Source organism: Sabethes cyaneus, chromosome 2, assembly GCF_943734655.1.
Source record: "Sabethes cyaneus chromosome 2, idSabCyanKW18_F2, whole genome shotgun sequence".
Lineage (NCBI taxonomy): Eukaryota > Metazoa > Arthropoda > Insecta > Diptera > Culicidae > Sabethes > Sabethes cyaneus.
Window position 1 is genome coordinate 181,579,184 of NC_071354.1, and position 21,243 is coordinate 181,600,426.

The window sequence follows — 21,243 nt, forward strand, 5'->3', positions numbered from 1 at the left end:
CCGGAAATGGAGAAGGAGCCTTCTTGATGTACGCAACAAACGCAGCGCTGACATTGCATCCGACCATCATCTTGTTATCGCTGAGATACGTCTGCGCGTCGCGCGTGTCCAACGACGGGAGGAGAAAGTTGGGTGCCGCTACGACGTCCGCCGATTGGAGAATCCTGAGGTGAAAAGGGCCTTTGTTGAACAACTTGAATCTCGAGCCTCGGAGTTGCCATCTGGTGGAACCGTCGAAGAGCAATGGACCGGCATCAAGAACGCCTTCATCACGACCAGTGATGAAACCCTCGGCAAAGCGCGCAGTGGGCGGAGGGAGTGGATTTCGGATGAAACTTGGAGGAAGATCGACGAGCGGAGAGAGGCGAAAGCCGGCATTGAGCGAGCGCGGACCAGATCGGCTAAGACAGCTGCCCGTCAACGATACGCCGAACTGGAGAGGGCTGTTAAACGTGCTTGTAGGCGGGACAAGAGAGCCTGGACTAACTCCCTAGCCGAACAAGGAGAAACCGCCGCCGCCAATGGTGATATCCGTTTGTTGTACGATATTTCTCGCCGCCTTAGTGGTGCCAGGATGAATACAAAGATGCCGCTAAAGGACAGAGCTGGTCAGCTATTGACTGACCGTACAGAACAGCTTAAACGATGGACTGAACATTTTGAACAACTCTTCCGAGTTTCAAATGTCAGAGACCAACAAAACCAGCAGCGTACGACGCCTACAGTTCGTCGAATAAATCGCGTGAACTCGGAGGCGCCATCGCTGGATGAAATTGTAGCAGCCATCAAGAGTATGAAATCCAATAGAGCGCCAGGGATAGATCGTATTTCAGCCGAAATGCTCAAAGCTGACCCATCTTTGTCAGCCCAGATGATGCATCAGCTTTTCAGCAATATTTGGGAAACCGCAACTTTTCCGGTGGACTGGATGCAGGGCATATTGGTCAAAGTCCCTAAGAAAGGAGACCTAACTGAATGCGGTAACTGGCGTGGCATCACGTTGCTCTGTATTACTCTCAAAGTACTCTGTAAGGTAATCCTCAACCGGATCCAGGAGAAGATCGACGCTACTCTCCGGCGGCAGCAAGCTGGATTCCGTGCTGGCCGATCATGTGTAGATCATATCACAACGCTCCGCATTATATTGGAGCAGATCAACGAATTCCAGGACTCTCTTCTGCTGGTGTTCGTTGACTTCGAAAAGGCGTTCGACCGACTCAATCACGAAAACATCTGGGGCGCACTTAGGCGTAGAGGAGTTCCAGATAAGCTAGTCCATCTCATCGAGGCTCAGTACGAGGCGTTCTCGTGCAAGGTTTTGCACGACGGCGTCTTGTGCGACCCCATAAGGGTTACTGCTGGCGTGAGACAGGGCTGCATTTTATCACCGCTTCTGTTTCTCATCGTTATGGATGAGATATTAGTTGGAGCAATTGACAGTAGACCAAATCGAGGATTGCCTTGGAATCCTCTAACGATGGAGCAGCTAAATGACCTCGACCTAGCCGACGACATTGTCTTGCTCGCACAACGCCGAAACGATATGCAGAGCAAGTTAGACGACCTCTCCGAGAGCTCCCAGGCAGCAGGTCTCACAGTCAATGTAGCGAAAACTAAGTCTATGGTAGTGAACACTGACAATTCCACCAACTTTACAGTAGCGGGACAACAAGTTGAGCAGGTAGCCGTCTTTCAATATCTTGGTAGCCAAACAACGCCCGATGGTGGTACCAAGACTGATATAGCCACACGGATCAGGAAGGCCAGGGGTGCCTTTGCAGGTCTGCGAAACATTTGGCGCTCAAACCAGATCACTCTACGTACGAAAACCCGAATCTTTAATTCAAACGTTAAATCCGTACTGCTGTATGCCTGCGAAACGTGGTGCGTCTCAGCGGAGACAACGCAAAAACTGCAGGTATTCATTAACCGGTGCCTGCGATATATTATTCGTGCCTGGTGGCCTGATAATTGGATATCCAATGAGGAACTCCATCGTCGGTGTCATCAACGGCCGATAGCCACAGAAATTCGTGAGCGTAGGTGGAAGTGGATCGGACACACCTTGAGGAAAGGAGCGAACGAGGTTTGCAGAGCAGCACTCGACTGGAATCCACAAGGACAGCGTAGAAGAGGCAGACCCAGAGGCTCATGGAGACGGAGCTTAGCCAACGACATCCGGGCTGTAGACGAGAACCTGTCCTGGCGACAGGTAAAAGCCATGGCGGGTAACCGTCAGCAGTGGAGATCTCTGATTTCATCCCTTTGTTCTGCCGGACCGGCGGACATGGACACATAAGTAAGTAAGTTTTCGGTACAGTGATTCTGTTTTATTTGACATCAAAATAAAAACTAATGAAACTGTCTGTTGGAGCGTTGCTGCCATGAACTGTCACGAGTTGTCGAAACAAAGACGGTACGGTCGCGAACGTACCAACCGCAACCCAATATTTCGCTTGTCCAAAAACAATAGCTCTTTCATTATTTTCGATGACATCTCCAATCAGCAGTCTGTCTCCTGGTTTGAAATTCGTTCGGAATAACGAACTTATCCAGTCTATGTGGGTTCGAAGCAGGCTTTGCCTTGGAACGGACTCGTTCCACGACTTTACGGCGAGCTCCTTCGGACATGTGGCTCTAAACCTGCGTAGTATATTATACCAACGTCTCCTGAACAGCTTTTGAGACGCATCCAGCATCCGATTCCGCCCTCCTTTTTAAATTGTGCCGAAATTTTATTACTTGGCTGCTTATTGGATTGGGCTTATGATTGTGTTAGTTACTGCTTCAAGTTCGCAGAGGACTACCGGTCTGATTAGCGTTTTGTACATCGTCAGCTTTGTGCGGCGGCGTATGCTCCTTAATCAAAGCGTCTTGTGGAGGGTATTGTCGGAGGTGACCATAGATCCCAAATATTCGAATTCATCAACCGCTCCTTCATCGCCATCAATAGTCACTGTCCGTGGGAAGCAAACGTTGCTTTCTCTGGAGCCTCTTTCTATCATATATTTGATTTGCGACGCATTGATTTGTAACCATATCCTCCTAGCCTCCGTTTTTAGTCTGACGTAGATTGCCTCCGCCATCCCGTCGGTTTCTAGTAATGATGTCGAGGTCGTCTACGAAGACTAGGAGTTGGCTACTCTTGCTGAAGATCGTACCTCCCGTTTCGAAGACCGTTCACTGGACCACTCCTCCAATACCGATATTGAATAACGTACAGAACAGTCCATTCTCTTGCAGCAACACTCCGCGCGATTCGAAAGGATTCAAGAGTGTCCCCGAACCCCGCACGTAGCGCGTCACTCGCAGCACGTCAGCTTAGATCAGCCGCGTCAATTTGTCCGGAAAACCGTACTCGTGCATTATCTGCCATAGCTGTTCGCGTATTCAGAAGTCTAGTGCTTTTTCTCTTTTCCTTTTCACTCACTCTTAATTTAATGATGATGATCCGAGTCTTGCTAGCGCATCAGCTCTTTCATTTCCATCGATTCCATAGTGACCTGGGATCCAGTACAAGTTGACTTGGTTACGAGAAGACACTTTTTGGAGTGATTGAATACATTCCCAGACAAGTCCCCTCCCATGGGTAGGTGGTTTGTCGCGCACTTCGGCAGACTCCTAAATTTAATTCCGCATGTAGAATGTAATACAGTTTAGTTAGATATATGTGTAGTATGTAGTATAGTATTGCATAATTTAGCTTTATGTGTAGCATGTGGCCCGTAAAGCGGAATGGAGCGAAATCGAACGGATTTGATTTTAAATTCAATCCGTTTGGGCCGAAGCACCGGGAGGGCTTACTCTGTTCCCTAGATGAATTGCTGGTATGCACAGAAATTTCTCTAGAAAACTGAATCCAAATCCTACCCACCATTCATGAGATTTTGACTTCTCATGAAAATTAAAATTTATCGCTAGTTAGAACGAACGAGTGTTCAAAAATGATGTGATGTCTTTATTTGCGTAATCGAGACATTTTCTATGAGATTGCCATAGAATTTGTGGCTGTTATGCGATTATGGACAGCACAGCACTGAAAAATATACACACACGTACATGTATACATGTGTATGCATGTATGAGTGTGCATGGGTGTATAGGTACGAATGAATATATGTTTGAGTGTTCTATGATGAGTCGGAAATTCTTTTTATACCTATGCTGCCAAACTACAATTATTAATGGGCAGGAAGTTATAGTCAGTAGCTGTGTTTCCTGTGTCAGTTTCCTATGTTATTACTATTATTACTAATATTACTATCGTTGCTGTTACTGTCACTTCTATTGTATTGTTTTGGATGTAATTAAATATAATTATTATTTTCTTATTTTCCTCCTTTATTAGAATGATTTGCATGTCTTGTGACTAACCGCGTTAACGGTATTCAACTAACAACATAAAATGATCATGAATGACGCTGTTTGTCTCCCAAGGGCCCTCCTAATGCTGATGAGCCTCTGTCGGAGAGTCTATCAAGTCGAACGGTGGCAACTCACCGGCGGCCTGCTCCTCTCCATTCTTGCGGCTGTCGTCGCGGTCGGACTTAGTGGATCTCTCGAAAAACTTTATAGCCTCGATATATATTTTGTTCTGTCCATTGCCCAATGCTGGCAGACTTCAACTGAAATTCCATTTCTAACTAAACCTTTTTAGAGTTAAAACTTCTTCAAGTAAAAACAGGTATTCGATTCTCTGGCTGATTCAAGCGATAGCGAAGGGCTGTCCTCAATATACCATCATTCCCACTTCCTAAAATGGGGTCATAGTACATAATATATGGCCATGGTATGAGGATTTTTTTTTTTCGATTCAATACCATCCTCACAGAATTATCAACGTCGTTAACATCTTATTAAGTCTTGCTTCAGTGACAGCTTGCACTTAAGACTTAACACGGCATATATACATATCTCCAAGTGAAGTTCTTTTTGATCCACCTCATCCCTTCTTAGTTACAGAATCATTTCAATTGACCACGGTCTGAAGAGCATACCGACAAATCGGTTGACTACCGCTACAAATATGCAATTAATGCCACCGGGAATAATACGAACGAGTACCAGTCCCCATTATATCGCATCTGCTCTATTTTTCGGAAGTTCAAGTAGTTTTTCGATAGTTCTGAGCGATAATATTGCTCTTGAATAATATTCCGCACAAAATATTCGAAAATTTACGCCATCAGCTACAATACTGCAAAGATGGTAGATAAAGGGGCGGCTGTGGCTTTTAATGAGCATAGGTTGTTGAACAGCGCTGGGTCAATCGTCATGACATGGGTATTTGGGAGATGAGTAGCGTCCAGCCTAGCGAGTAGTTAGTCGGTAGTAGCATAGGTGATGGACAGACATAGAATTCTCGTGATATTACTAACTCGAAAATTGCGATCAACATGTTGACTAAAAATTTCCTCTTTTCTTTTCTTTTCTTTCTCTGCCTGATCTCTATCGCTTCTTCTCACGGCAACAATGTTGTTGTGAGGGGAGGCAAGAGATCAGCCACAGATGATTGCACTGGTGACAACGATGGAGAGGACGGCCGGCGTGGAGCCTGCTTTAGGTTTAATTAATGTCGAATTTATTCATTCAATCCGGATTGGAACTGGATGAACTTTTTGTGTTCATTTGCTCCTATCTGACAGATAAAATTCATCCAGTTTCAACCCGGATTGAATAAACAAATTCGACATAAGATTGACTACGAACAAGATGAGGAAACAAACAAAGGAAGGAGAAAACAAGATAAGTACAAGCCATCTTATGCTATATTGACCAAGCACACAATTATAACGAGCCAAGTTCTGTCACTCTTCTTCCGCCCATTAATCCATAATCACCAACACATTATGGCGCTAGCGTAATCCGCACGGATTCTTTTATCATTATCACAACCACCTTATCTCAGCCCTGGACAGACTTGGCTCTAACTGCCCCACCTTGTGCTGCAAACAGAAACAGAAACAGATTGAATACATTCCCAGACAAGTTTTGATGTGCATGTCGCCGTCTTTGGAGCGTTTAGAGCTGCTTGGCTGTCGGACATAATGCATATATTTGGATCTTTGAGTTGTTTAATGTAATTTTTTTCCTTCTCGTAAATGGTATGATAGTAGTTTTATAGGCATTTATGCTGAGGCCCTGCCTATCACACCATAATAAAATCAAATTTAAAGCCATTTGCATTCGGTCAGCGATAATAGAATCAAATTTTCCTCGAACAATCATAACTGTATGATCTGCGAAACCAATTATATCAAAACATAGCGCTGTCAACTTTTGAAGAAGATCATCAACTATTGAAGACCACAATAGAGGTGATATTACGCCTTCTTGTAGGCACCCTTTTACTGCTCGAATGCTTATAGATGTGGTTCCGCGGTTTGCTGATATCTCCCTTTTTGATAACATTTCGCTAAACCAATGGATAATGGATATATCGAAACCACGTTTCGTCATAGCCGTAATCATTATGAGATGAATTATGAAATGCGCCTTCTATGTTAAGGAAGGCAGCTAGTGAAATTTCTTTAGCTTCAAAAGACTTTTGTAGTTTTTTTACAACAGTTTGTACTGCTGTTATTGAAGATTTGCCTCCTTGATATGCGAATTGATATTTGCTCAAAGGATCGTTGGCTAAATATGATGACTTTATATGCTCATCAATTATTTTTTCCATTGTTTTTAACACAACCGACGATAAGCTTATCAGCCTGAAGGATTTTGGTGAAGTTTTATCCTTCTTATTAACCTTCAGAATGAACGTGACCCGTACTTGTTGCCGTCCTGCTGGTATATGACCTAGTATAAGGCTTGATTGAAAAAGCTTTGTTAGAATAGGCGTTAAAAACGCCTTGCCCTTCTGTAATAGTACAGGAAAAATTCCATCCCTACCCGGTGATTTGAAGGGTTGAAAATTGAAGTGTCAATCGCCCACTCAACCTTGCTTCTCGTAAAATTTTTTTGCCCAAAGTACAAGCATCATTCCTGTTTCAGTCTAAACCCAGTCATTTCATTCGCTATTTCGTGAATGTCTGTCCTGGTTTCAAGATTTACAGTTCTCAATGCCGGTGCACTTTGGTCTTCGCACGTATTAATGATTGAACAGGGAAAATGTGTTCTCATCATTAACTCTAATGTTTCCTTAGTTGAGTTAGTAAAAGACTTAGTTTTTGTTGCATTAACTGTGAGATCTGCTACCTGGGAGCTCACAGAGAAGTCATCGAACTTGCTCTGCAAATCGTTTTGACGTTGTGCGAAGAAGACAGTGTCGTCGGCTAGTTCGAGGGTATTTAGCCGCTCCATCGTTAGAGGATTTTAAGGCAATCCTCGATTTGGTCTACTGTCACATGCTCCAACTAATATCTCATCGATCGTCACCAGGGAATTGTCGAGTGCGTCGTAAATACAAAAAATAGAGTAATAGGTACTTAATTCAATAATGTTGTAGATAATAATAAGCTCCCTCCATAAGTACATATTTTTTCAAATTTAGCTTCGCTGAGCAAAATATATGTATAAGATCAGAGCAAACAGAGCAGGGCAGCCCAGTCCTGACGAGTGGAGTAATGAACCAATTTGACGATGAGAAATGGATTCTTTTAGTTACAACTAAGTCGCATATTATAAGATAGATATAAATGTAGGTTTAGAGTAATTGGATTTGATTTGCCATAACTCGAATCGACATTTGATCTTCATTGCAGAATTGTAAAAAGTGCTTAGAAGGATTAAGCAAGATAATTAAACCCAGTGTCAAAGCATAAAAGCTTCAATTATAAAAAAATTATCTGTGATTTAGGGGCACAATAATATTTAGAATAATTCATATCCAACATAGAGTTAAGAAATTTAAAATTTGAATTGAACTTTTTTTGACCGAATATTAAGATGAAAAAAATTCGGCCGATGAAAAATTTCTAGTCGGTGCAATTCTAGTAAACATCGATAAAATCTGCATTATGAAATGTATTCAAATGTTCACCTTTCTGTTGATGTCATCACGATCGTCAATTGCCTAACGGAATGATATTTTTATTTTTATTTATCATACTGTCTGCCTTACATGACTTTTTGCTAGTGCAGATTTTTGTTTCTCTTCTGCTCTTTCAATAGGATGATTTTTTTTCATGTGTACATAAAGGTTTGCCTTCGAATTCATAGTATGATCGCAAAACTTACAGCAATACAACCGTTCCCCTGTGTGGGTTGCTCTATGTTCCTGAAGAGAAACTAGGTTGAAATATTTGTCGAGCATGTTGGTTGATATTATTTAATTAGTCGTACCTTCAAATACAGCGCCTGTTTGAATTTTCTTCCGCAAAATTCACACTCATATTTTTCCTCTACGTGAACTTTACTTTTATGCTTATAAAGCGCTCTTGAGTTTGGATAGTTCTGTTTACAAATACTGCAAATGTGCGACTTTCCGGCTTCATAATGCACGTACTGCAAATGCTGCTGAAAATTCCGTTCTCCTTTTAACCATTTCTGGCAAATCTGACATTGAAAGCTTTTAGTTTCAATTCCTTTGTGCGCCAATATATGGCGATCAAAAAATTGCTTATTTAGAAACTCTCGTCCACAAACGTCGCAAATCATTTGTCGATCTGTATTCTGATGTTTAAAAACAATGTGATTCTTGAGAACGAACTTATTTGCTAACTGTTTGTCGCAATGTGGACACTTAACCTTTTCGTGGTATTTCGTGGTGTGTGCTCGAAGCGTGTATTGCTTATCAAATCCGAGACCGCAAGTATCACACCTAAATGCCGTTTCGCCTTCACTGCCATGAACAGTCTGCTGATGCTGGGTAAAGTATTCTTTGTTTTTGTAACTTTTATTGCACAATTTGCAACGAAATGCATCTGGATCCTGGTGCAGTGCTATATGATTAATCATGCTGCTTTTAACATATATCTTTTTTCCGCAACACACAACATAACCCGAGGTGTCATGTTGTTTTCGAAAATGAGCCTTCAGCGTGACTACATTGGCAAAGCTCTCCCCACACATATCGCAATTCATCTGAAAGAAACTATTTATCGTTTCATTTTCTTGTTCGCGTTCTTTCTTTGAACGGACGGTGTTTTTTCTTGTTTTTTCAGCAACTTTTCTACATTTTCGTTCTGATTTTTGAGTTCTAGGTCTTTTGGACGAGCGATCTGACGTATTTAGTGTTTCATCTGGTTCGTCCGGCGAACATACACTTTCTACGCTTTTTTCGCTCAACTTGTCCACTTCAGGAGCCGTTTCGTCAATCCAATCATCAGAAACATCGAATTTCGTTTCCGCCAGCATTATTGCTTCAATTTGTTGCTCATCTTTCAAGTCTACAATTAATTTTGTTTCTTCCAGCGCTGCTTGGTCAACCTTCTTTTCTCCACTTAACTCAACCATTAACTTTTCTTGATTGAGACGGACCTTTTCAGAATACTGAAAGAATTCAGATACAGTGTACGCACAGCTTTGACAAACGGCTGTAGGAAATCCATCCATTATTTCAATCTGCAATGATAAATAGCAAACCTGTATAATGATAATCAACGATTAGTTAGAACTTACTGCAAAATGAAACACTTTGCTAATTTGCTTTTGCAGTTCTTCGGATGTAATTGAACAGAAATTTTCGGCAAACAGATCCAGGCAAAGTCGGCACCCTTCTTTGGATGTAGGCTCCATTTTACCAATTATTTTTTCCACATTCGAAGTTCTAAGCACAAGTCTATATACACAATTAATATCAAAACAGTTTCTTCATATAGCTTATAAGTTTTAACCATATAAAAAAAATTCTCGGTTTTGCTTATTTTCCTTGGCCAAAAACAGAATGCGTAAGTAGCACCGTAAACACCATCCATCTACCACCCAGAGCATAATCGCACTGTGATGCTTGTATTTGCGTTGACGTTGACATGACAGCACACAACGTTACTGATAAGAGCAACATTTCAAAAGGGCCTAAGTGTTAAAAGTTGCAAAGTGAGATGGGTGAGCTTGTGAGTGTAATCTTGGGTGAGATCGAAACGGAGTACAATCAGTACAACAGGTACAACGTACAACAATATACCCCAGTGAATGTGACTACGGTAATAGTTCATACGCAATTCACTTCTCTCCATAAATAACCATGAAAATAAAACAATAAATAATACCCCCATATAGCCCTAGTAGCGCTGGAGACTGACCAAATGGTAATAAATATTACCAAAATTTTAATTAAAAATTATCCTGTTCAAATCCCATGTGGACAGAATACCATTTTCAAGGCAACCCCTTCCTCACCATCTGTTGGCAACAATGGACTTTAGTTCAACACACACACCTCCCCTGTTTGACCATGTGGACATTTCTATATGTCCTCGAAAGCTATGCTAGAAACACTAGGAATATCATTTAATTACATGATATACCTACTCTCGACCTACTTATCCTGGTGCGATGTCCTTTAGGATCTCATCTGTTTAATAATGCTCCGTTAACAAACTCGGTTCATGGCTGTCCGTCTTCAATTCATTGAGTGTCCCACACTTTTCAGGTCTTGCTCCACTTGGTCTGATCGTCTAGCCCGCTGCGCATCTCTGCGTCGGTACCAACCGGGTGCAAGGCAAAAACTAGTTTTGAGGGGTTGCATTCTCACAACATGTCCCGCCTATTGTAACCTTTAACCTTTGGCAACTTTCTGGATACTGGGTTCGCCGAAGAGCTGCGCCGGCCCGAAGAGCTCGTATACCCCGCCAAATATGGTCCTAAGACGACTACCGGTCTTATGACCATTTTGTACATGGTGACAACGAATCTATTTGCTAGCGGCGCATAGACGACACATAGACTCACGTTCATCCGACAAGGTCCCTGCGACTGTTGATGGCTGCTTTATCGTTATCCCAGCAGTCCTCTAGAGGGGCTTCGTTTAACTCTCCCTCAACCGGCAGCGCTGCCCACAATCCACATTCTGAGCCACATGAAACTTCATTTGAGCTTTAACAACAAATCATTCATTTATCAACCAATGATTACGGTCTGAGGCTCATACACTTCGCCGCAGCCAGCGGAATGGTCATCTGTAGCGCCCACTTTCCACGTCTGAATATTCGGCAACACAGCTCGAGGCATCCAAATGGGGACAATAGCTCCCGTATCGATCATGTCCTGATCGACGGCCGGAAGTCATCGGAAGTCTTTTCGGAAGTCATCGATGTACGGTATTTGTGGGGATCAGATATCGACTTCATCGTGTGTAAGATTCGCGCAAGGTTGTCGATAGCGACGGAGGCTCCCATTGAGGCATTGAGGACGCTGCGTTTCAGCACCCAACGACTGATGGAAGATGGCGTGGCAGCCAAATACCCCTAAAAGCTTGATCAACGAATTACAGAACAGCAGGGAGAAAGGAAAGCCTGTGGAGGATCATGGTGCCATTGAAACAACTGCACGACACACGGAAGATGGCGTAACAGCTGCGATAAGCCAGCACCGACACACGGAGTTTCTACAAAACGGCGAAGAACGGGAATTTTGCCATGCCTGCGCTGTACAATGATAGTACTGGCACCCGGCTTACTGACAAAACGGTATGAGGGACGCTTCCAGACGCTGTTAAATGGAGAGGTGAACACGAAGATCAGCAGTGAGTAATTAGTGAGCTAAAAATGGCAAGACTGGTGGGAAGGACGGTATCCCGGCTAAATTTCTAAAATCAGGGAGAGAACGGCTGTACGAAGGAGTACGGAGGAGTGGTTGTATGGTCTCATTTGCCCTTCTTTTAAAAAAGAACATCGACTCGACTGTACAAACTATCGAGGCGTGACATTGCTCAATTCTGCCTATAAGGTACTTTTTCGCATCCTATTCGACAGACTGAGACCATGAGCAGACTCTTTTGTCGGAGAATACCGAGCTGGTTTTCGTGAGAGTCACTCCACGACGGATCCGATGTTTACCCTGCGTCAGTTACTAGACAAGTTCGGGAGTACAACTTGCGGACTCATCCTCTATTTGTGGACTTGAAGGCGGCGTAAGGTTCAGTCAAACGAAGTGAGCTGTCGCAGATAATGCTAGAACATGGTTTCTCGACGAAACCAATTAAGCTGATTCATGCGACACTAGACTGGACCAAAATTATACGTCAGTGAAGACCTGAGCCGCTTTCGTGACGTTGAATAAACTGAAACAAGAAAATGCACTCTCTAACCTACAAGAGTGCCTTATAAAGGTACAATACGAAGGGCGAATGTGGAAAGGAAGGAGACGAATCATCACGAAAGCAGCGAGATTAAGACTCACCATTAACACAAAAAAAATCAAAACATATTACTGGCGAAGACCGCGAAGGTCCAAATGGTGTTGGTGCTCAGGTGGAATTAGATGGAGAACGATGTGAAGTAGTGGAGGAGTGCGTATACCTTGGTACGCTCGTGACATGTGCTAACGATGTAACCCGCGAAGCAAAACGACGAATTGCAGCCGCGAATCATAGATTTAATTTACTGATATAGTGAAAGTGGGCCGGGTACGCGACCAACGGTACGATGCCCAATAAGAGTAACGCTTGCTTCATTTCGAATTGGAACAAACGTTTCAAAAAAAACTTGCTTCGTAAATGATTTCGTAAATTTTAAACTGTTTTGAATAAAGATCGTTTGGAATAAAATGGTCTGTTTCACAATTTTAAAGTAAGTTTGCATGCTTAATCATACAAAAAAATCTCTGATTGAAGCATTGGATATTTGAAATGAAAAACCGTCAGAAGACTATTTCTCACCTGAGATTTGTTCACTCTTATATTCTTCCATGAAACTCCAACTTAAGTTTCTTTTAACTGTATTATTAGCTTCCATTTATAGTCTGAACTCTCTAAGATCCTATAGTCAAGATTTTCAATCATTAAGATCGTTTTTGTTCAGACAGTTGGGCATAATTCGCGGTAGTTTGAATGAAATATGAAAAAATCGTATGTTCGAATACTCTTAGAATTGATCTAGCGGTCATATGCTGAGCTGTATAGGATCCTAGATTTCCAATCGTTAAAACCATTTTTATGATGTTGCCCGTTAAAAGGCTGGCTAACAAACTTTATGTGTTGAACCTTTTAGTTGCTTCTGTTATCGTTGTTCCTTGAGTAGGAACTAGTTTCGCTTTGCATTATAATGTGGGTCATCAAAAGTCACTATTATAACGTGGACGACTGTTTAGCCATATTATTGAAATCTCTCATGCGATTTCAGAAGCATAATAGCTTCACCTGTACGCACCAAAGTCTTGCGATTACCGGCATAAATTTCATTATGAAGGTCTTCCCACGTATGGTTTCCCAAAAAAGGATCGATACTTTCCATGCTGGCACGAGGCTACTTAATAATTTACGACTTTGGAATCCTTGCCTCCGCATCCAATCGTCTTTTTTCGGCCCATTCTACCGGATGCACCTTTTTCACGTGCGTGTAAAGATTTGACTTCTTTTTTGACGTTCTTTCACAATAATCACATGTATAGAGAACTTCACCTGTGTGGACCGCCCTGTGTTCCTGAAACCATTCAAAATATTTAACAAAGAAAAGTTTATAAATCAGTTTATAAAAGATTCCTACTTTTAATGCAATAGGCTGATTAAACTTTCGATCACAAAATTCGCAGGCAAATTTTCTTTCCGCGTGCACACGACGTTTGTGCTTTTGCAAGGCCCGGTAGTTTGCTACCTTTCGGTTACAAATATCGCAGAAGAACGTTTGAGACTTTTCGTAGTGCGAATGCTGCATGTGCTCTTGCAGGCCACGTTCCCCTTTAAGCCAGCTAAGACAAATTTGACACTGGAATTTCTTGACCGGGTCAATTCCCATGTGCTCTTGTATGTGACGTTCGAAAAAAATTTTACTCAAAAATTCTCGTCCACAAGTGTCACAAATCATTCGCCGATCTTTATCACTGTGCAAATTGGTAATGTGAACTTTTAAACTAAACGCCCCTTTTAACAGTTTCTTACAGTGCGGACAGGGAACTTTTTCGTGGGTTTGTAAATGCGCATCTAATTTTTGCTGTTTTGCGAATGATAATTTACAGTGAACACACTTGTATTGGCGAACCTTTCCTATGGCATGTGAATTAGCCATGTGATTTCTCATATAATCTTTCGTTTTGAAATTTTTTTGGCAGACTTCGCATTGAAATGCAGTGGGATTTTTGTGGAACGTTAAGTGTTCGAATAAATAACGTCGGGCGAACAGTTTCTTCTTACAGCACACAATATAACCAGCTTTGTCGTGAACCATCTGAAAATGCTCTTGCAAGGCAAGAAAGTTCTTTGCAAAATCTCCACATATGTCGCACACCATTTTGAAGTACTCTTCGATCTGCTGGTCCATTTGTTCTAGTTTCTCTTTCGTTGGCTTATTCCATTTTTTCGAATTTGCATCCAAATCCAGACAGCCATGCTTAGCAGTTTTTTTAATCCCTTGCCTTTTTAATTTACTTGGCTTCTCATCCGATGAGTTTGACGCTGCAGAACACACCTCGTCATCACTATTCTCTTCATTATCTGCATCATCTTCATCCTTAGAATAAGGATTACTGGTATCATTGTCGGTGCCAGTTATTTGCTGATGCTCAATCTCCGTAAGTTCATCTTTTGGTTCGACTTTTATCATAAGATTTTCCTGATTTATCCTCACTTGTTCCGAGTATAGAAAGAAATCAGTAATAGTATTCCAACAGGCTTTACATATCGTGTTCGAGCATTCGTCCTTTTGTTCAATCTGCGTTCAAGTAAGAATAGAAAATGGTTACTTTTATTGTAAATTACCTTATCACTGCAAAAAAGTTCTCTACGTTCAACCGAACCGAAAAGCCGGAGGTAAGACTTGATTTGGAACTCACGGGAAAATTAAAAACCATGTCTAACTTTTCCTTGAACTCTGGATTATTCAGCGAACAAAATTTTTCGGCCACTGGATCCAGACACAGTCGGCAACCAGCGTCAATCGTTTCCATGTTTCGTCACGTTAAAATTTTTCACCAGCTTTAAATACCGAAAGAGTTTAAGTTTTTGTGTTGTTGCTTCATAAAATTTATGAATGTTAGATTTTGTTTAGTATCCAACAAAAATCAACACCGGAAAGAAGAAGCGTATTGTTTTGTACTCAGACTCAGACGTCAAACTGCTCGAACACTGACACAAAAGCACTTTTTGGAATCATTCAATCGGGATCGAGTTTTCCTAGGAGTTTTCTATGAGCGAGAATGCCGGAGACCGAGCCGGAGACAGAGGGCGATGAACGAGGAACCCCGATTTTGAGTAGTGAAAAGCGCCAAAAGGGGGACAAAAATCGTGAAGAATTAGAATAGCTATTCCGAGCTAAAGACAAGCGCAACTTTAACGAGAAGGTAAATCAAACTCGTAAGGGCTACACACCGAAACCTAGCATGTATAGGAACGAGGGACGGAATCTAATCACAAACGAGCGCGAGGTGGTCGACAGGTGAAAGCAGTTCTTCGATGACTTTGATACCACAGCCAGGAGCTTTGCGACGGCGGAGGCAATCTACGCCAGACTTGATGAAGAGTCTATAGGAGAATTGGACTAAAAATAAAAGCGTCGAAGACCAAATACATGAAAGAAAGAGGCTCAAAGGAAACAAACGCTTGCCTCCCGCGGACGGTAACCATTGATCAGCGGCTTCAAGTGGGAAATTGGGCCTACTTTGCTCTTCGTAAAACGCTACGATTAAGCATACTCCTTCGTATGAAGCTGACGATGTACAAACCCCATATTTCACCCAGTAGTTCTTTATGGACTTGAAGCCGGCACTAGGAACAGGGAGGCTCACCGTGCAAGATGGCTCGACCAGGTCGAAAGGGATTTACGAGTTGTAAGAAGACGGAAATTGAGTAGCCAAAGATCGAGTTGAATGGAAACGACTACTTGAAACAGCACAAGAAAGCTCGGCTCTAGACTGCTGACGACGATGCCGACATTGATAACAGGCCGTGTAACAGGCTTTATTTTTAGTGTGAAATCCAATGTTCATTTTTGAAAAGTTAGGTTCCATGTCTGACGCTACAAAAATCTACGCAAATTTAATAATATTTATTTATTTTGTCAACCGATGTAGACTAGTATAATATACACAATTTTCTCATTAAAAAGCTTTATAATTAAATGAAGATGCACATCTTCTTTTGTATCGTTCGCTACGCGTTATGATTCCGTGTTGACTGAAAGTAATGTTTAAGTCTATGCCGAGACATTGTAAAGTCAATGGTTTCGCAGTATTGATTGTACGAGGCTATCATACAATTTAATGGACCGAATTTTGCATAATTTGTGCGATAATGGCTTATGGCAAATAAATTTCGATTACGTAGTTGCCGAGTAGGTGTATAAAAGTTCAGTTTTGATAAAAGTGTTGCTGAGTAAATATGCTGCGAAACGATATCGTTTACAAATAAGACCATTGCATATTTACGACGCTCTTTTAATGATTGTATATTTATAAGCATGCAGCGTGCTTCGTATGATGGAAGAGGAAATGTTGTCCAACCTAATTTACGAAGGGCATATAAGAGAAATTGTTTTTGTACTGATTCCATTCTCTCTTTGTGCGTGCTGGAAAAAGGTGACCATACAATGTTGCAGTATTCCAGTATTGACCTCACATAGGCAATGTATAATGTTTTGATTGTGTATGGATGGATCCAAAAAAATTTAGCTAAAATGTTTAATGAAACCTAGCATGTTATTTGCCTTGTGTATTATTGCGTTATAATGGTCGATAAAATTTTGCTCGGAGTCTAAGATAATTCCCAAATCCCTAACTTTTTCACATTTTTCTACTGTTTGATTTCCTAATCTGATTGAGACTTCTGGTGTAGTTCTTTTCCTGGTAAATGAAATAAGACTGCATTTTTTTACATTAAATTCTAATAGGCTTTTTTTACACAATGTGTAGAATATGTGTATTTCATTCTGGAATACATTGATGTCTTCTTCATTTCTTACTTCCAAAAAGAGCTTCATGTCATCGGCATGTATTAGCACTTTAAGTTTCTTGAGAATGAAGGAAATGTCGTTTACATATACGGTAACTTCCCGAGACAAAATATCGTAGAAGCAAAAACAGACAAAATATCGTAGCGATTTGTATACACTTTGGCAGTTCGATTGATACAGTGTGCTACCTGCTACCACTATGCTACCTCATTGCCATACTTTAGGATTTTGGTTTTCGAGCAGCAGAAGGAAATCTCATAAAATATTTGGCATTTCTGATGCTGTTATCGTCAATAGGGCGGAGCAAGGGGAGGAGCCACGAAACTTTTAGAAAGAATATAAACATAACAATTATAAAATAAAAGGTACGGTATTTAACACACATTTTAATTGTTATTATAAAAAATTTCACTAAAAGTTTTATTACAGAGAAATGGAAACAGTTGCTGGTGAATGCAGGTTCTGCTTGGATCGGCTATCAGACAGCAAACAATCTATCGAACATCCCCAAATAAAGCAACAGATAAAAGCTGTATTTCGGTTTTCGGTTAGTAAACAAACTGCTTTGCATACATCACTTTAGGTATAATAAGATACATTTTACAGGTTGAGCCCAGAATTGGATATCCTTCGGATATTTGTCAACAATGTTCATGCACTATAGCGGATATTTATGACTACACAAAAAAAGTTGAACAAAATCAAAACAAACTTTATGATAGACTTGGTGAAAGTCAAAATTTTATTCCTAATCCTCACTTTATAGCCGTTAAACATGAACCTGTAGAGCAATGGGAGGCATTGGTGGAAAGCAATGAGTTAAGCGGGGAAGAAACCGAAAAAGTAAAAACGGAACTGCCTAATGCAATACAAACAGAAACCAGCGCTGAAGAGTCTACAGATGAAGAGCCTCCGGACAAGTCTCGGAAAGTATTATCTAATGAGATAAGTGAGCACTTATACAAGACGAAGCGTAATCAGACCAAACGAAAAAGCCTCGAAGATTGTTTATCACAAGAAGTGCTAAAGCAGGAAAACTTTCAAATAGAAGAATTTTTTTCTTTAAATTGTGATGTATGCGGTGAGTGTCCATCAGACCTAGCTGCACTGAAAATGCATTTTCGGAAAAATCATCATAAATCGGCCTACATTATATGTCACTGCGAGAAAAGACTTACTACACGGAGGCGAAGTTTGCTACATCACATGGCATGGCACAAAAATCCAAATGTTTTCCGGTGTGAGTTCTGTAACAGATGTTATAAAACCAAGGAATCTTTAACAGTCCATCAGGCGAAATCTCATGAAATAGGAAAAGGGGGTCTGTTCAAGTGCGACCAATGTACGCGAAGATTCATGAAGGAAAGTACTCTAGAAACTCATAAATTGACTCATAAAAAAGTTCAATGTATGCAGTGCGATGCAATGTTAGCTAACAAAGAGTGCCTTAAGGCACATATTGTAAATAAACATAGTGCAAAGGATCGAAGAATGATTTGTGATACATGCGGTCAAGAGTTTTTGGACAAAATTTCGTTTGAGCGCCACACTATGAGACACATGGGCATCGAGGTATTGAAAAAGGTTCAGTGCCAAATTTGTCAACAGTGGATCAAAGGAGAACGAGGACTACGGTTGCATATGTTCAGCTTACACTACGAAGGTGAACAAACGTGCGATATTTGCCAACGCAAATACCCAAACAGTCGGACTTTGCGCAACCATAAAAGAACTGTACACATCGATGGAAAATTCGAATGCGATTTTTGTGAGAAAAAATTCAAACAGTCAATCAGCTTGAAGGTAACTTCCACGCTCTGAAGGATTTTGTTGTTGTAACAGGGATACCTCGATATAAGATATTCATTGCCTTCTCCATTTCACACCGCTCTTATTTCTGGTTTTCTTTTATCATAATGTTAGGGTAGCATGTCTTGATCAGTTCTGTTTGTAAAATGTTCTGATCGATAGGCTATATAACAACTATTTAAACCTTGTATTCGCAAGTAAGGTTTTGCAGCAAACTAGGAGCACTCCCAAATTCTTAAGCTTTAGTAGGTTGTTATATATTCCGATTCACATTAGAGGCGGTTTTCAGGATCGGTACAGTTTTACTTTGAACTACGATGTTTCACAATTAAAATCATTTGTCCAAAAAATGTCTTATATCGAGGTAAAAACCGTCTTGACGGGAAATGAGCAGTCATTTTTTGTCGGAAAACAATAAAACTGCTTTTGAAATGAACAAAAGCAATGACGACTCATTTCACCTCAAACCAAATTGTCTTATAGCGAAGTCAAGGTAGGTCCCTATATAATTCTAATTTAATTTCCATGGTAGGAACACCGGGCCACCCACACAGGTGAGGTCTTATATTCTTGTGAATACTGCAGCAAAGGCACAAATTCCAAATCGAACTTGTATGTTCACATCAAGAAATCTCATCCTGTGGAATGGGCGGAGAAACGGCAAAAAATATCTGAAAATGATAACATTCCGGCGTAATTTTTATTGCGAAAAATTAAATTTGTATGATGATGCAAAATAAATACTAAACAAAAGTATGATTCGACTCATGCACCTTCCAGCATTGGACAAAAGGTAGGAGTCAAAATGACTACTTGTCAAGCATAGCTACCAATACCCCCCCCCCTTCCTTTCCGCTCTTCCTCTCGTTCCAAAAAATTTTCATTTCTTTCCCCTACCGTCCCTTCATCAATTGTAGAACCATGGTTTCAAAAAAATATTAAAAGTATGATTGTTTAACAATTACCCGAAAATACCCTACTATTTTACCTGACTCAATGCGAATATACGTCTTATTGAAATAAAACGTAACCATACGTTTTATTCGTTTAAGCCTAGTATCCACACAGAATCCCTGCTCGGGAGCATGGTTATTTTTAACCAAGTTTTGAGAGCCAATGAGATATGCCAGAGGTGAGGAAAGAGCTTCGATGTGCTTCACTGATTTTTCCTGGATTTTTTTTTTCATCGATGTATGGATGTTATTCAACCCGAAATGAAACGAGATAAATGTTATCCATCAAATAGGAGCAAATGAACACAAAAAATTCATCCAATTCCAACCTGGACTGAATAAATAAATTCGCTGTTATAGAAACATATCTTCATCCTCACCTTATATATGCTCTCATTGAGTAAAACAACTATCAATCTGTCAAATATGAAATGGTTCGCATTCTGAACTGATTTTAACCACTCGAGGAGAAATAACCTTCGAACTGTCAAATTTTAACTAAAAAGTTAAAAATTTCGTGAAATGGTTCACAGCCGAGGGGCAAGACACTGTCGAAAATATATTACTTTTCCCTATGGAAATATTTTTCCAACCTTAATATATTGACCTTTCCCACCCATAATATAACCGAAAGCCCTATAAAGTTACATTTATTTATACATTTATAGGGTTTTAATAGAGCCTAATATATTAATATTATGATAATATTATGAAGTGTCTTGCCCCTCGTTCACAGCCTAAAAATAACGTACTTAAACGTTATATTTCAAATGCCAGTAGTACGCAATAATTATATTGTGAAACTGAATTGTTATTTATGCAACTTTTTACAGTTTAAGGTGAAATTGATTCTGTAAATTTCAAAAGCACTTTTTTTATTTGAAACAAAAATTCCGTACATGAAAATATATTCGCTGTGTTCAGATTGGCAAGGAGAATGCAGCGAATATATTTTTAAAAACAAAACCCTTGTTTTGGACCCGAAAACTGCTTCCGAAATTGGGATTTTCGACGAAAAGTTACTGACTGCTAATTTCCCGTTAACACAGTTCAGAAAACCATTAAACGACTGGTTCTGCACGGTTTAATTCTTCATTTCAAAATTTCGCGAATCTTAGCATCACTGACTACAGTCAGTCCACAATCATGGGTCACACACAATTATGGGTCATTTTAGCATTTTCTGCCGATTAATGCGTGATTACTATGCTAATTGATTGATGAAATTGTTACTCATAAGCAGCATTAACAATTTGATCAATCATTAGGTGATATTCAATCAGAAATTAGTAGCTGAAGCTAAAATAATCCACAATTAAGCGTGGCCCATGATTGTGGACTGACTGTATGAAGTAATTTGCTGTTTCGTCACCAACGAGAATGACATTTGCTGAGGATCGCTTATGTAGGAGTGAGAGGGGAGCAAAGAGTGGAGGAGAGGATCCGGGAGTTTGGAATTTGATGTTGTTGATATTACTCCTACTGCAAACAGCCTC

At 40.6% G+C, this 21,243-nt stretch overlaps 4 protein-coding genes across 4 annotated transcripts in view; 1 reads left to right on the plus strand and 3 right to left on the minus strand.

Annotated features, from left to right (window-relative positions):
- Positions 1–21,243, minus strand: part of LOC128735072 (transcription factor grauzone-like) — a 204,955-nt gene that overhangs the window by 156,325 nt on the left and 27,387 nt on the right. The window lies entirely within an intron of this gene.
- LOC128735078 (transcription factor grauzone-like) lies at positions 8,063–9,841 on the minus strand. Its single transcript, XM_053829561.1, has 3 exons — positions 9,565–9,841; positions 8,287–9,507; positions 8,063–8,232 (listed from the first exon to the last, which is right to left on the minus strand). The coding sequence occupies exons 1-3, from the start codon at positions 9,679–9,681 to the stop codon at positions 8,158–8,160; spliced, it is 1,413 nt and encodes a 470-aa protein (XP_053685536.1). The 5' UTR covers positions 9,682–9,841; the 3' UTR covers positions 8,063–8,157.
- On the minus strand, positions 12,899–14,985 carry LOC128736415 (transcription factor grauzone-like). Its single transcript, XM_053830897.1, has 3 exons — positions 14,824–14,985; positions 13,590–14,750; positions 12,899–13,526 (listed from the first exon to the last, which is right to left on the minus strand). The coding sequence occupies exons 1-3, from the start codon at positions 14,983–14,985 to the stop codon at positions 13,362–13,364; spliced, it is 1,488 nt and encodes a 495-aa protein (XP_053686872.1). The 3' UTR covers positions 12,899–13,361.
- Positions 17,317–19,491, plus strand: LOC128736416 (transcription factor grauzone-like). The gene is made up of 4 exons (XM_053830898.1): positions 17,317–17,350; positions 17,404–17,532; positions 17,592–18,788; positions 19,327–19,491. The coding sequence occupies exons 2-4, from the start codon at positions 17,419–17,421 to the stop codon at positions 19,489–19,491; spliced, it is 1,476 nt and encodes a 491-aa protein (XP_053686873.1). The 5' UTR covers positions 17,317–17,350; positions 17,404–17,418.